A 15,987-nucleotide genomic window follows, 5' to 3' on the forward strand; every position below is an offset into this window, starting at 1 on the left:
GTGAAAAGGGGGAATGAGAATAGCACAAAGAGGAAGGGATACCCTCAGCAGGAGCAGCTCCTAAGGGAGCAGTGTTGAGAAATGTTTGAGATCTTTGTAGGGGAATTGTCTGCTCTCAACGTTTGCCCACCTGTACGCTCCTCGGTCACATTTGGGTTATCGTCACTACCTTTTTCATTGGCGAAAGTCACTCTGAGCTAACGTATAGCAGTTGCGTGCTTATCAAGGCATGAGTTCTCATCCCAGGGCAGTGCTCCAGCCTGCGGGCCCAGTGAAGTCTCTGGAAGCAAGGACATCAAGTCCAAACGCAGCATTGTGAGGATTTAGCAATAATCGCTGCAAAATCCTGTGAGTAGGAGCCCCACAGCACCTGCTGTGATTAATTTTTATAACTTCACCCGGAGACCGAGAGATTGGCGAGGTTGTTTGGTTTTTGTTTTTGTTTTTTTTTTTGTATGAGATTTTGTTTTAGGACCCTTTTCAGACTTATGATATTTCTTAATGATTTAATTCTGATGTAGGAATAATGAGTCTTTTCATTTCACTGCACATTTAATTTTATTTAATCTTTTTTAAAAAAATTTTTTTTAACATTTATTTATTTTTGAGACAGAGACAGAGCATGAATGGGGGAGGGGCAGAGAGAGAGGGAGACACAGAATCGGAAGCAGGCTCCAGGCCCTGAGCCATCAGCCCAGAGCCCGACGCGGGGCTTGAACTCACGGACCGCGAGATCGTGACCTGAGCCGAAGTCGGATGCTTAACCGACTGAGCCACCCAGGCGCCCCAAATCTTTTAATTTTTTTAATGTTTATTTTTGAAGGAGAGAGAGAGAGAGAGAGAGACAGTGTGAGTGGGGGAGGGGCAGAAGAGAGGGAAACAAAGACTCTGAAGCAGGCTCCAGGCTCTGAGCTGTCAGCACAGAGCCCAACGCGGGGCTCGAACTCATGAGCTGTGAGATCATGACCTGAGCCGACATCAGATGTTCAAGCGACTGAGCCACCCAGGCACCCCTTCACTGTACATTGGAAACCAGAAGATATCTTCAAGATAATCTCATCTGTGTTTATGTTTTTAAGTTGTGCATAACAAATCATCCCAAGGCTTCAAGGTGCAGAAGGACTTCTGTTTATCAGCTCACAATTCTGTGGGATGGCCATTTGGGCTGCACTCAGTCGGGTGGCTCTCCTGGTCTCGCCTGGACTCTCCCACTGGGCTCAGCTACATCTGGATGGGCTAAGGTGGCTTCTTCACTCACAAGTCTGGCAGGTGGCCATGCTGGTCTGCTCATGTTCTCATTCTCCCAGAGGCCAGCCCGGGCTTCCTTTTGCACCAGAATCAAGATTCTGAGAGGCAGAGAGAAGGCAGAGGCTGTGAGGCTTCCTGAGGCCTGGGCTCAGAAGTCCGACCATACCTCTTAATTACTTTCAGTTGCTCTAAGCCCAAGGCCAGCCTAGATCCAAGGGACAGGAGTGACAAAGTCACATGGCAAAGAAAGAAGTTTGGGGAGGTGAGGAGTTGTGCAGACCTGTTTTGTAACAGTCTGCCTCATCATCCAACCTCCTTTCACAAATGAGGGAAATAAAGCCAGGAAAGTTAAATATTTGGCCAAGATCACCCAGCTCGAACCTGACCCTGGTCCAGTGCTCTTTGAACTCTCTGAGCAGACAAGGGGTGCGGGGCCAAGAATGGAACATAAAGAGACAGCTGTCATTCACGGAGCACATGCTAAATGTTAGTAGGAAGTGAACCGGGAAGATGAGTACAAAAGTCTGCTCAGGGTAAAGATGAGCAAAGAAAAAATGAGTTGGAAAGGTCAGCAGGGGCACAGCGGGAGAAGGGAGACGAGATTCATGACGTCAGGAGGAACCTTGGGGGACAGACTCGTTCTGCGGGTGCTCGAATGGCATCACAGCAGCACGGGGACGACGAAGATTTGTGGGGATGAGGAAGGAACATTGGGAGTTGGAGCAGAGGGCTGGGATTGTGGCTCAGCAAGAAAAAACCTGATTTAGTGGAGTCAAGTTCATCAGCCTGGGGGTAGAACAGATTACAAGTGTAGGCACCCGTCCCTCCTGATATGTTGAGTCAGGCCGGACTGACGAAGCCAGCAAGGTGTGCGCTTGTAATTCATCTGTGTGCCTGTCGTCTGGAAGCCTCAAGGGTCTGCTCGTTGGCGTAGATTGCATGGCCTGCCCCACATGGCTGCCTGAGTATGTGACAAGCCCGCGTAGAGGAGGAAGAGCCCGGGGAAGCCTGCCTGGCTATGAACTTGGTTGAATTCCGTCTGCAAGCGAATGTTCTCTCTCCCGGACTGAGGCCAGCTGAGACTTAAAATACTGTCCTTTTAAGGTTGACATGTCTTCAGGTTAAGATTATTTGTTTTTTCTGCTGGTGTTGAGCTTTGATATATTTTTTTTAAGTAAATAGATCAGTCTAAACCACTGGTTTTACCGTTGTGTTCTTTGTGATAGAAGCAGCTCAGTCAGCCATTATAAAAGTACTGACTATACTTTATAGGACGTAGGACTCTTTGGTGTAAAACATTAAGGAGTTGAGTTATAGGTACCTAGAGAGTTTAGACTTGTATGTCATTCACAGCTTCCCCTCCTGGGTTTTCTTCACTTCAAAGGCCAGAACTATTTATGTTTTACTTCCTTTCATAATCGGTAAATGCAATGCCTTTTTTTTTTTTTTTTTTTTACTCCCTGACCCTTGGGTTTTCTGGCTCTTGGCTGTACATATTTACCCACTTTCCTGACAGCTTTGGAATATATCTGCTTTAAAAGCCACTGCATTTCTTTTTTTTTTTTTTGTTTATTTATTTACAAAAATTCTTTTTTTAACATTTATTCATTCTTGAGAGACAGAGAGACAGAGCATGAGTGTGGGAGACGCAGAGTGAGAGAGGGAGACACAGAATGTGAAGCAGGCTCCAGGCTCTGAGCAGTCAGCACAGAGCCCAACACGGGACTCGAACTCACAAACCGTGAGACCATGACCTGAGCCAAAGTCAGACCCTTAACCGACTGAGCCACCCAGGCTCCCCTTATTTATTTATTTTAAAGTAATTTCTACACCCAAGGTGGGGCTCAAACTCACAACCCCGAGATCAAGAGTTGCACGCTCTAGTGAATGAGCTAGCCAGGTGCCCCAGAAGCCACTGAGTGTCTTTGAAATCATGCCCTTTTATGTATCTACATGTACTACTGTCTGCATTTCATTTCTCATTGCCTACAGGAGACAAATATTAGCATAAGCACATCCACAGATTATGTTTCTCCTTCCCTAAACCTAATCAGAATGAAAGTCAGAAACCTGGGGGGAATAATTAGAGTAAATAAGAAAAGTAACGAGTCCGTGTTTTATTAAACGTGCCTCATTCCGGTGAAAAACCCTGAGGCATTGTCATAAATTGATAAAATGTACAATTGCCAAAACACAAAATGTCATTAGTAAGCAGACATGTGGGAATGTAATCAAACCTCCCTACTCATCAAAGAAATGTAGCATTTTTTTTTTAAGCAAAGGAAACAAAATTCCTTAAAAATAGCTGCAGCACCCAGGTGGCTCAATTGGTTAAGCATTTGACTCTTGATCTTGGCTCAGGTCATAATGTCACCATTCGTGAGTTTGAGCCCCGAGTAGGGCTGTCAGCATGGAGCCTACCTGGGATTCTCTCTCTTTCTCTCTCTCTCTCTCCCTTCGCTCTCTGCCCCTCCTCCGCTCACGTGTGCTCTGTCTCTCTCTTTCCTTCTCTCTCAAAATAAATACACGTTTTAAAAAGAAAGAAAAATAGTGGCCCGCAATTACAAGCATGGTACCTTGAAAGTATTAAATTCAGAACATAAAAATACTCAAAATAATAGCATGTAGTATTCTGTAGGTATCCAGTTACCATCTTGTACATCACTGGTGTGAATAATATGCTGCAGCCTTTGTGAGAAGCATTTTGGGAGGGTGTATAAAGAATGAAAAAAAAAATGTGATTGACTCTTGGACGCGATAATTCAATGTCTGTTAAAGGCACTGCAAAAATTGAAAATTCACAATGGTGTTCCCTACAGCGGTATTTGTAAGGGAAAATCGTCATGTTCTTCACCAGAGGAATAGTAAATAAATTATAGAAATCATGCTAGCTTGAATATTATGCAAATATTTCATGATTGCTCCAAAGAGGAGTAATGGTAAAGGTGTTCAATATATAATGTTGTTTTTTTGAAGATTACGTATGCCCCATCTCTGTGAATGGCATCATCTGTGCACCTGTGTGAATCAGAAATTGAGGCATCTTCCTTGACATGTCTCTGACTGCTAGCTCTCCAGAGTCACTTCATCACTCGGTGGGCACTTGGAGGTAAATTTTACCCACAAAGTAGCTCTGAACACGTTCTACTTTTCTTCTGCTTCACCACCATCATCCTGGTCTAAGAAAACACCTCTCTCTCCTGGACCCTGCAACTACCCTGACTACTCTCCTCTTCTCCACTGGAATCTTCTCCCCACCTATAGCTGGGATGTTTTTTCTTTAGTTATTTTTCTTTAATTATTTCTATTAATTATTTTTCTTTAATTATTTCTTTAATTATTTTAAACAAATTAATTTTCTTTAATTATTGAGGTATACTTGATGTATAGCATTATATTACTTTCAGGTGTGCAACATAATGATTTTCATATTTGTAGACACTGCAAAATGATCACCTCGGTAACATCTATCACCACACATAGCTACAACTTGTTTTCTTGTGCTGATGACTTTTAAGATCTACTCTCTTAGCAACTTTCAAATATGTACTACTCTGTTATTGACTATGGTTGTTGTGCTGTACATGACGTCCCCAGGATTTATTTATTCTGGAACTGGAACTTGGTTTTGACTCCCTTCACCCATTTCTCCACGCCCCCCCCCCCCCCCGCCCCATCCCTCACCTCTGGCAGCCACCAATCTGTTCTCTGTGTCTATGAGCTTGGTTTGTGGTTGTTGTTTAAATTCCACATGTAAGTGAGATCGTCTGGTATCTGTTTTTCTCTGACTTATTTCACTTAGCATAACGCCCTCAGGTTCTATTCACGTTGTGGCAAATGGCAAGACTTCATTCTTTTTTATGGCTGAACAGTATTCCGTTGTGTGTGTATAATTGTGTATGTATTGTATTGTACATATATATTATACATATATAGTTTCATATTACATATAAAATTGTATTTGTGTCATATTTTGTTTTTCCATACAATTACAATTCCAGAGGCGCATGTACTTTTTGAGTTAGTGTTTTCATTTTCTTTGGATAAATACGCAGAAGTGGAATTGTGGGTCATATGTGGTAGTTCTCTTTTTAATTTTTTGAGGAACCTCCATACTGTTTTCCACAGCGGCTGCACAAATTACATTCCCACCAACGGTGCATGGGTATCCCCTTTATCCACATCCTCACCAACACTTGTTATTTCTTGTCTTTTTGGTACTAGCCATTCTGCCTGGTGTGAGGCGAGAACTCATTGTGGTTTTGATTTGCATTTCCCAAGTGATTAGTAATGTTGAGCATCTTTTCATGTGCCCTCAGGCCGTCTGTATGCCTTCTTTGGAAAAATGTCTATTCAGCTCCTCTGTCCATTTTTTAATCAGATCGTTTGGTCTTTTTGCTACCAACTTATATGTGTTCTTTATGTATTTTGGTAATGAACCCCTTATCAGATATATGATTTGCAAACAGTTTCTCCCTTTCCATAGGTTGCCTTTTCATTTTGCTGATGATTTCCTTTGTTGTGCAGAAGCTTTTTAGCTCAGGGTGATCTTTGGAAAATGCGAACCTCATGTGCCATGCCACTGCTAAGTCAGTAATGCGTTCTTGCTGCTGCAGGACTAAATGCCAGACTGCTCACCCCATGCTCACGCTGCATGATCTAGCAGCCGCCTCTTGGCTCTGCCCTACGGCTAGTAGGTCCGTCGTCTCCACGTCCACACTGCAGCCAGGCTGGCCTCATTTCAGCTCCTTGCTTCTTTCCTTGGGGGCACTTGGTCTATGGCTGCGCCTCCTCTGCCTGGAAAGCTCTGTGCCAGAACCACCTGCCCGCGACCCCTTCATCCTTCAACCTTCAGGCCATGTGTCATCTTCGCAGGAGAATCTTTGCTCCCGCCTCAGACGAGGCTCCTCGTTTCATGTTCTCCTAGCACCTGTTTACTTTTCTACTGTTTGCCCCCAAAGGGTGTAAATTCCATGAGGGCGAGGACTTGACTTGTTTACTGCTCTTTACCCAGAGTTTCAAACGTGTGTTGAATGAATAAATCATACTCACCACTCTTTGTTACTTTACATCTCTGTTGTTATCGGGCTCAAGTCTGCCTCTTATTGGATGGAGAGTTCCATGGGGTAGGAACCGTGTCTGCTCTCTTCAGCATCGTATCCCTGCATTGTACCGTAGGAGGCCTTCCACACATGAATATTCAGTAAATTTTGTCACAGCCATGTGAAAAATCACGCCAGATGGGTAATAGTGTTTGTGTTAGGTTTGTGAAAACAACTGATTTTTTTCCCCTCTGTCTGCAAGAAAAATTATAATGGAAAAAAACACAATATAAATAAAAATTCAGACAGAAAGAAAGAATAGGTTCATATATTACATTTACTGAATACACATAATAAAAAAAGCTAAAGATAGAAACGATATCTATAATTATTCTGCACTAAGAGATCAGATGTTTTGTTTTTTTTCCCCCATTATGTCTACATGGGTGCAGCATTTTACGTAGCTCATAGTTGATGAAACGTGCATTTTGTTTTTCTTGCTTCGTTCTATGTCACGTGCATTTCTCCAGGATTCTGCATTGCTTTTGCATACTTATTTTTAGAAACTGCATAAAGGGGGCGCCTGGATAGCTCAGTTGGTTGAGCGTCCAACTTCGGCTCAGGTCACGATCTCACCGTTCACGAGTTCAAGCCCCGCATCCAGCTCTGTGCTGACAGCGGAGCGTGTTTGAGATTCTCTCTCCCTTTCTCTCTGCCCTCCCCCCTCTCAGAATCAAATCAACGTTAAAACAACAACAACAACAACAACAACCAGAAACTACAGAAAGTTCAGTTCAATTAATGTACAGGGAAGGGGGCTAGTTCTTCGAGACATAGTTCCTAGAGTAGAGTTCACACCGTATGAGCATTCCCGCAGAGATAGGGATTGCGGACTTCATTGGCCAGAAGCTGAAGAAGAAACAGGCAGCAATGGATGTGAGTGCACGTGTAGAGTGAGAGCTTGAGGTGAAATTGAGCAAAGTGTGATTATGTTCAGAGAGTCCCTATTGCATCAAGGCTCTAATAAGAACCAAGAGATACAGTCACGCTGATGGGAGAATCCCGAAGTCAGGTAGCTCGGCTGTCCTCTGACATGAGGTGGGTGTGTCGACGTCGGGGCTGGTGCTGCAGGTTGGGCTCTAGCGATGGGGGAGGACTGGGAGGAAGCGGAGGTGGTGAATAAACTCGGGGCACTGATAAATAAGGTATTGAGAAGCTGGAGACGGCCAGCACCCGGTAGGGACAGTCACTTGGGGTCCCTGAGTCTGTTCGGAAGGGACGTGGCAGGACAGGGGAGTGACGGCATTGGCACACGGAGGCCCCGAGCGGATGTTGTGGGCTGGACGTGACATTGCTGCCTGATGCTTTTCAAAATGCAAGTCTGGGCAGGATGGCCTTTGGCTTCCTTCTCGATTATTTTGTAAAACGACAGTATCGTAGCCCCAAGCAGGAGCGTGGGTTGCAGCCACCTCGGTTCAGCACCTTTAACCCCAGATTTGCCGCTCTGCGGCCAGCTTGCTCCCGTCTACTTAGTGACACCAGCTCCCCCGCACTTGTGTTCCACAGAGGACCTCGCATAAAGGGGCGGGTGATTTAGAGTCACATGCCATCCTTCCCCAGACGGCAGAACTGCCCAAGCTCGGACCCCACCCACGAGCCCGACGTGTTCAGCAGCGCCACACCAGCCTGTCACATCATGGGCTCCAGTCTCCCCTTGCTGCTGTTTGCCTCCGTCCAGGGCACGCACGCTCACTCTTGCTCTCTCTCTCTCCCTCTGGATTAACTACCTTTCATTTCCAAACAGTTCTAGCCTTTTCCCGAAATAGAGCGAAACCGTCTGCTTTGAAAAAAAAAAAAAATCACCACCAGTGATTCAGTTAAGGACTTAGAGCAGCATTTTCATTGGAAAGAGGACTGAGCACGAGAGGGCAGGGAGGAGAAGGAAGGCATGGTGGGATTTGGGGCCTGGCGTGGGGCCGACACACTTGTGCTCTGGGCACCTTCCCTTCCCATCTCACATCCCAGTGCCCTTGCAGATTTGGCATTACCTGTGGGCTCCTCCATGCGCTTTTGTGGTTTGGGGTGTAAAGAATTTCGCTACTTTTTAAAGAAATTCCTTAAATGGCTTTATTTTTGAGAGAGAGAGAGAGTGAGAGAGAGAGACAGAGCGTGAGCGGGAGAGGGACAGAGAGAGAGGGAGACACAGAATCGGAAGCAGGCTCCAGGCTCCGAGTTGTCAGCACAGAGCCCGACACGGGGCTCGAACCCACGAACTGTGAGATCATGACCTGAGCCGAAGTCAGACGCTTCAACGACTGAGCCACCCAGGTGCCCCAGAGAATTTTGTTATCTAAAACTAGATTCAACCGTTTCTTCTCTGCATGTTAACTCTATCTTTGGCCACTGGATGGGCAAGTAAGGACCCTGTTATATTCAGTGTTGAATCCCCACTGTCCACACTGGGACTGGTACATGGACATTGCTCAATAAACACTGAATGAATGAATGAATGAATGAGTAATCAGAACTAGAATATTCTGGGTGGCTCAGTCAGTTAAAGCATCGAACTTCGGCTCAAGTCATGATCTCACAGTTCATGAGTTCGAGCCCCGTGCTGGGCTCTGTGCTGACAGCTCACAGCCTGGAGCCTGCTTCAGATTCTGTGTCTCCCTCCCTCTCTGCTCCTCCCCTGCTCAAGCTCTGTATCTCTCTGTCTCTCAAAAGTAAGTAAACATTTACAAATATTTTTTAAAAAAAGAACTAGAATATTCTGGTTTTTCCATATCATTAAACTATCGATCATTGCTCATCCCAGGTTGTCATTACCAGCTTGATTATTTTAATGACTAGCAAAACTTAGATTGTCATCGTATTTACAAAAACACAGCCAAAAATGGACACAGTGGTAAAAACGAAATTCTGACTAGAGCAGCTTTCCCCCCAGACTCCGTTTACACAGTTCTTCTACTAGGTCAAGTTTAGCCTCCTGTCACATGAGTTTGCACTTGATGTGAAGAAATTTAAAGGGCACATTGATATTTTTGTTTCATTTCAGCAAACTCCAGAAGACAAAGAGGGATATCAGATGGCTTCAAGGAGTGACTGGTGAATGGTTTGAAGAAATTCAAAGAAAGAAGTTTTGCAATGAAACAGACGTTAGCCAGATGTTGAAACAACCACTCACATACAGGCTAAGGAAAGGGATGGCAGAAAATGGTGAGGAAAAAACTTACACATCTAAATTTTTTTTTTCTTATAGCCTGGTATGATAGATAAGGACTCCAATGAACCAATCCATGTTTTGGGCTATTTTAAAATCATAAGGTACAAGAGTTTTATAACATAACATACAGTAAGAAGAGTCAACTGAGAATGTACTGTAATGCCCTAGGGGTGTGTTTTTAGAATAGGGCAAGATAGCATAGTGGTTAAGAACACACATGTTGAGGGGCGCCTGGGTGGCTCAGTCGGCTGGACATCTGACTTCGGCTCAGGTCATGTTCTCACGGTTTGTGGGTATGAGCCCCAAGTTGGGCCCTCTGCTGACAGCTCAGAGCCTGGAGCCTGCTTCCAATTCTCTGTCTCCCTGTCTCTCTCTCTCTTCCACTTGTACTCCCTCTCTCTCTTCCTCTCAAAATAAATAAACATAAAAAAAAAAAAGAACACACAAGTTGATATCAAAGGAGACTTCGATTCAGATCTCCACTCTCTCTGTATTCTCTATTCTTTCAGAATCCGTGTGACTGTTTAAGTTACTTATTCTCTCTAAGCCTCAATTTTCTCATCTTTAAATGGGTGTGATGATACCTACCTCATAGGGCGGTTGTATACGTACAAAGTGCTGAGCTGGAACATGGTAAGCACTTCTGTGAATGGGATGATGAGGCAGAAGAAGGAGGAGACAGAGGAGGGGGGGTGGAGAATGGGTGATAGGAAAAGAGAGGGGGAAGGTGGTAAGAGAATTGCCACCTTTCTGGAACTTTGGTAAATTAAGCTCCGTAGGTAAATGCCTTCCCGGAACATGGCAACTATGTGACTATTCACATGTCACTTACCTTCACCCATCACTTGTGTTTTTCTAATCTGTAGATGAGGATAATAAAACCTGCTTTCACAGGACTATTGTGAGAATAACAGAGTGCGTTGAAAATTATAACCTATGAAAACAGTGTCAAGTATCTTCCACTGATACAGTCACGTTGACTGCTTTGACTAATGTGTTACTTACAGTAGCGACAAGAAACATGTAATAATATTTCCACACTTTATATGGACAACATTATACAGCCCCCATAATAAATAAACCTCTCTAAAAAGACTCACAGTTCAGATTTTGAAGTTAACCCAACATATACCATGGCTGCTTCCCCCTTCCGTGGAATCCCTCTAGTGTTTATAAATTCAGCATGTCCAAAAGTATGACAGTATTATAGACTTCGTATACGTTGATCCTGCCTTAGGATTTTTAATACTCACATATGTAACTATACATTACCTCTACACCTATTAGACCTGTTTCCGTTATAGGCATGCACGCATAGAAACCACATTGTAGCAAATAACACGTACACAGAGATAGATTTTTGATGGAAATAAGGAACACTTTAAATGGCTTCATTTCCTTTTCCTTGACTTTCTTTGGTTGCAAAAAGTTACATGTATAGTATCTGTCACTATGGTTTTAAAGTACTAAAATAAAAACGTCTGAAAGACGGGGCAGCTAAAAGCCACTTGAAAGTTGAATGAGGTCCCTGACACCCCACCTTGGGCCTCGGACGGATTGGCACAGCTGGTTTACAGGGAGGGATGTCCCACGGAACTGTGGTCCACGGTGCATATTGAAAGCCTCCCTGCCCTTTCCGAGCATTTTCTCTGTTCAGCAGAACCGTCAGGGGCACAGAGCTCCCCTGATTCCTCGGGTCTCCATGGGGGAATGCCTGCTGCGTTTTCAGTCTGCAAAGGGAGGTGGGAAGCAAGATCAAAGTCTTAGTTCTCGGAGATACATTCACCCGGAAATATTGAGTGATGCCACCTTTCTCCAATGTTTGTCTAGATCGTGTGGAATTACAAACGTCAAGATCTAAAACTACACCCCATCAAAGACACCCCATGTCTGTTTCTTCCCGGCTGAGCTTCAGATCGTCATTTTCTTCCCTGTTCTCATTCAGAAAATCCAGAAGGGAGCCTTCAAAGCTTCTGTCACCGGCACAGAAAGGGTGAGTGAAATTCAGATCATGTGACGGCTCACTAGTTATCTGATGCCAGAGGCCGGTGGCCTGTTTTGTGTTCAGAATGTTTAATGTTTGCTCTCAGGCTTTAAATTCAGATAGGAACAAAGGAGACAGGACTTAGCTCTCATAGGGACAAAGTCCTTATGAAACCACGAAACTTGGCTCTTTGGGAATCCAACTCCTAACCAATTGCACACGTCGCAGGTAGTGCCCTGGGTGGATGAAGGATTAAATGTTGGGAAGAAATGGGGCGCCTGGGTGGCTGAGTCGGTTAAGCGTCCGACTTTAGGGGCACCTGGGTGGCTCAGTCGGTTAAGCCTCTGACTGTGGCTCAGGTCATGATTTCATGGTTCGTGAGTTCGAGCCCCACTTTGGGCTGTGTGCTGACCGTGCGGAGCCTGGAGCCTGCTTTGGATTCTGTGTCTCTGTCTCTCTCTGCTCCTCCCCTGCTCTCTCTCTCTCTCTCTCTTCTCAAGAATAAATAAACATTAAAACATGAAAAAAAAATCCGACTTCAGCTCAGATCATGATCTCGCTGTCTGTGAGTTCGAGCCCCGTGTCGAGCTCTGTGCTGACCGCTCAGAGCCTGGAGTCTGCTTCAGATTCTGCGTCTCCCTCACTCTCTCTGCCCCTCCCCTGCTCATGCTCTGTCTCTCTCTGTCTCAAAAATAAGTAAAAACATTAAAAAAAAAAAATGTTGGGAAGAATCATTGACAGTTTCCCCCACTGCTTCCAGAGGCTGGTGTGTACCCTGGTCGGGAAGATATTTTTAAATGAAAACTACTGTTTCCTTGGGGATATAGGTATCTGTGGTCACAAGGAGAGATGATGTGTAAAGATTGAGGTGAAAATAAATGAGATGAGGACAGAGAATTGAGGAAAATTGTATTTTTTAAACCGAGGGAATAAATGTGTTCCTGTGACTGGCAGGTTTCAGGACAGCTTCTCTGATGTGGTTACCCAGAGTTTCAGCTTCAGGTGCAGGAAGGGAGGTTTTGGGGAGAGTGGAGGCATAGTTCAGGATCGTTCGCAGTGTGAAACCATGTAAATCAGTTCGTCTTGACTCATGGGTCGTTAGATCGTTTTGTGAAAAACAAGCCACACTTTGCTTACGTGCCGTTGAGCTGACTGCTAAATATTTTCGGCCTGTCTTCCTGGTTGAGAAGCTTCCCGCCCTCTTAAGGTGTCGGCCTCACATGTGATGTGTCCACCGATTAGGAAGGGGGCGTTGCTGCGCTGGATAGGAGGTGCCCGAGGACACCCTCGCTGCACAACAGCCCGTGGCCAGCCGCCGGTGGGCGTGGGGAGAGGCTGCCCGGCCTGCAGAACAGAACCCTGGGCTCCCCTCTCCCCTCCCGGGTGGACGAACAGTGTTTCGCGCCCAGTTCCCACCTGAGCCTGCTCTTGTCTTTGCCGAAATAGTGGAGGGCTGAGCAGCATGTCGGTTTCTGTGCCGGTCCCTCCCAGAAACGCTTGTCAGGAAGTGCTCTTCAAACAGGTGAGTGGCTTTTTCTTCATGAGAGTGTTTGCCACACTAGGAATCCCCTCGCCTGGGGGTTTAAAGCCCAAGAGTGTGTCCTTTAAAGGACAGGCGTTTTATAAGGAGAAGAGAAATACTCCTGGCACGTGGTGTAGCTGGAACTTGTGACGTTATTTGTGTTTTCGGTGATTTTCTCTAAGGCAGAGTTTTAGATAGCTCAGCCGTCTCACATCGGGAAACCAGGAAAAGTTGAGGAACCTGTTCATTCTGTGGGCAAGTTATTTCCAAGCTCATGTTGCAAGTCACTGCACAAGTGGGTCCGAGGAGACAGAAAATCTAGATTCTCCATCTGGGTATCCTGTGTGTGTGTGTGTGTGTGTGTGTGTGTGTGTATGTTTTTTAATGTATATTAAATTTTGAGAGAGAGACAGAGCACTAGCAGGGGAGGGGCAGAAACAGGGGGAGACCCAGAAACCGAAGCAGCATCCAGGCTGTGAACTGTCAGCACAGAGCCCGATGTGGGGTTCAAACTCACAAACCACAAGATCGTGACCTGAGCTGAAGTCGGACACCCGACCGACTGAGTCACCCAGGCGTCCCCGTGTTTGTTTGTTTTTTTTGTTTTTTTATTTTTGAGAAGGGCTGGGGGTGGGGGGCGAGGGGCTGAGAGAGAGGGGACAGAGGATGCAAAGCAGGCTGCAGGCTCTGGGCTGACACCAGGGAGCACGACAGGGGGCTCGAACCCACGAACTGTGAGATCGTGACCTGAGCCGAAGTCCGACGCTTAACCGTCTGAGCCACCCAGGCAGCCCCATGTTTTTTTGGTTATAGACCAAATTGGAAAAAAAAAAAAAAAAAAGGAAACTTTTATTTAGCAACCGTCCTTCTTGTAGACCAAAATGACTTGTAGCTTTTTTACAACTGTGCGCACTGAAACATAAAAATAAGCATGCAGATGTGAAACAGATTTTATCCTTCAAGTATATATGTGGATGTTCGGCAGTTTTCCAAATGTGTCTTCTCTGAATACAGTTTTAGTTGCAAAGTGGAAATGGAATGTGCGGGTACAGAATATCATGAAGGCACAGTTTTTTGCTCTTAAGTTTCAGTAGGTAAGCTGTACAAATATGTCCTTTTCATTTTTAAATATGTGCATGACGTAAATATTTGGATATAAATTCTGAGTGTGTGTGTGTGTGTGTGTGTGGCCAGGAGGTGGTTTAACGTAGGAATATACATCATGTGCTGTCCTCTTCCAGACATTCTTTCCTCTTAAGTAGAACTTGACTTTCTTTGGCAGTTCTGATCTTTTGAAATACAAAATCAGCCTTCTAAATCCATGTTTCAAGAGCTCCTCCTCACCTATTACTGCACCAGGAGGGACTGGCAAAGGGCTCCGGAAAGCACAGTCATCCTGTGCCAAGTAGGATTCAGGTTTCTACTTGCCTAAGCCATCAAGGCTCAACGTTGTCACACTTGGGTGCTCTGGAGAACAAGTCAGCAAAGCAGTTTAGAGGATCTTTTGCAAATCACAGAAAGGGAAACAAGCCCTCTGGGCAAAATACAGCCTTCTGTTCAGCCCTGAAAGACTTGAGTATCAGAGAAATTACTTTTCATCTTTTAAGCTGTGGTTTAACTGAGAAATGCTGCTGGATAATGGATAACTCTCCCCAGAAGAAAATGGATTTGGTCATTTCATCAGGTACTCACTTTAAAAGTTTTTTTTTTTAACTTTATTTATTTTTGAGAGAGATGGAGACAGAGCGAGAGCGGGGGAGGGGCAGAGAGAGAGAGGGAGACACAGAATCCGAAGCAGGCTCCAGGCTCTGAGCTGTCAGCACAGAGCCCGATGCAGGGCTCGAACTCACGGGCTGTGAGATCGTGACCTGAGCCGAAGTTGGACGCTTAACCTACAGAGCCACCCAGGCACCCCAGGTACTCACTTTAGAAAGGCCCAGCCAGGGGTGCCTGGGTGGCTCCATCAGTTGAACGTGTGACTCTTCGTTTCGGCTCAAGTCATGATCTCACAGTTTGTGAGTTCAAGACCTGCATCGGGCTCTGTGCTGACAGTGCAAAGCCTTCTTGGAATTCCCTCTCTCTCTCTCTCTCTCTGCCCCTCCCCACTCACACTGTCTCTGTTTCTCTCAAAAATAAATAAATAAACTTAAAAGAAAAAGAAAGGCCCAGCCAGTAGAAGTATATGATATATTGAAGCTTTAATGTTCTAATATCAGTGGTAAAAAGCCATGGGAACATAGTGACTTAATGGAGTAACAAAAAGGCAAAAAGTTTTGCCATTTCTGCCTCAGATATGACTAGTTTCTTCTCTCAGATATATGTGTTTCCCAAATTATCCCATTATTACTTTTTTAAGTCTATTTATTTATTTTGAGATGGAGAGAGAGCACGAGTAGGGGGAGGGCAGAGAGAGAGGGAGAGAGAGAATCTCAAGCAGGCTCCATGCTGTCAGAACCCGATGCGGGGCTCGAACCCACAAACTGTGAGATCATGACCTAAGCTGAAATCAAGAGTCGGATGTGAGCGCCTGCCCATTACCCTGGGACTTCAGGAAGGTTCTTTTTTCCCCTTGAGATGCAAGCAGCTTTGGTGAATACACCTCGCTCCTCCTCAGACATGCCCAAATTTGCCTGATGCACAGGGTGTACCCAGTTTGGGCGCTCCGGCTGCAACCTCGCATTACATAAGCAAGACATTCAGATACTATTTTGGAAAGTTGAAAAGGCAGATGAGGGGCGCCTAGGGGGCTCAGTCAGGTAAGCATCCGACATCGGCTCAGGTCATGACCTCATGGCTCGTGGGTTCGAGCCCCGCATCGGGCTCTGTGCCGACAGCTCGGAGCCTGGATCCTGCTTCGGATTCTGTGTCTCCCTCTCTCTCTCTCTGCCCCTCCCCCACTCATGCTCTGTCTCTCTCAAAAATAAATAAAAACATTAAAAAAAATTAAAATGTGCAAAAAAGAAAAGGC

The 15,987-nt window shown here is 45.3% G+C and overlaps 1 protein-coding gene across 3 annotated transcripts in view; it reads left to right on the plus strand.

The window, feature by feature from the left end:
- The window catches only part of EXPH5 (exophilin 5), a 76,867-nt gene that overhangs the window by 37,472 nt on the left and 23,408 nt on the right, over positions 1–15,987 (plus strand). For 2 of the 3 annotated variants that reach the window (XM_049613928.1, XM_049613935.1), the window contains exons 2-3: positions 9,346–9,506; positions 11,344–11,506. In XM_049613928.1, coding sequence (XP_049469885.1) covers positions 9,346–9,506; positions 11,344–11,506 — 324 coding nt within the window. Of the gene's footprint in view, positions 1–9,345; positions 9,507–11,343; positions 11,507–12,587; positions 13,020–15,987 lie in introns of those variants that run through there. The other variant, XM_049613942.1, reaches the window with a different exon arrangement.

This window comes from Panthera uncia, chromosome D1 (assembly GCF_023721935.1).
Source record: "Panthera uncia isolate 11264 chromosome D1, Puncia_PCG_1.0, whole genome shotgun sequence".
Lineage (NCBI taxonomy): Eukaryota > Metazoa > Chordata > Mammalia > Carnivora > Felidae > Panthera > Panthera uncia.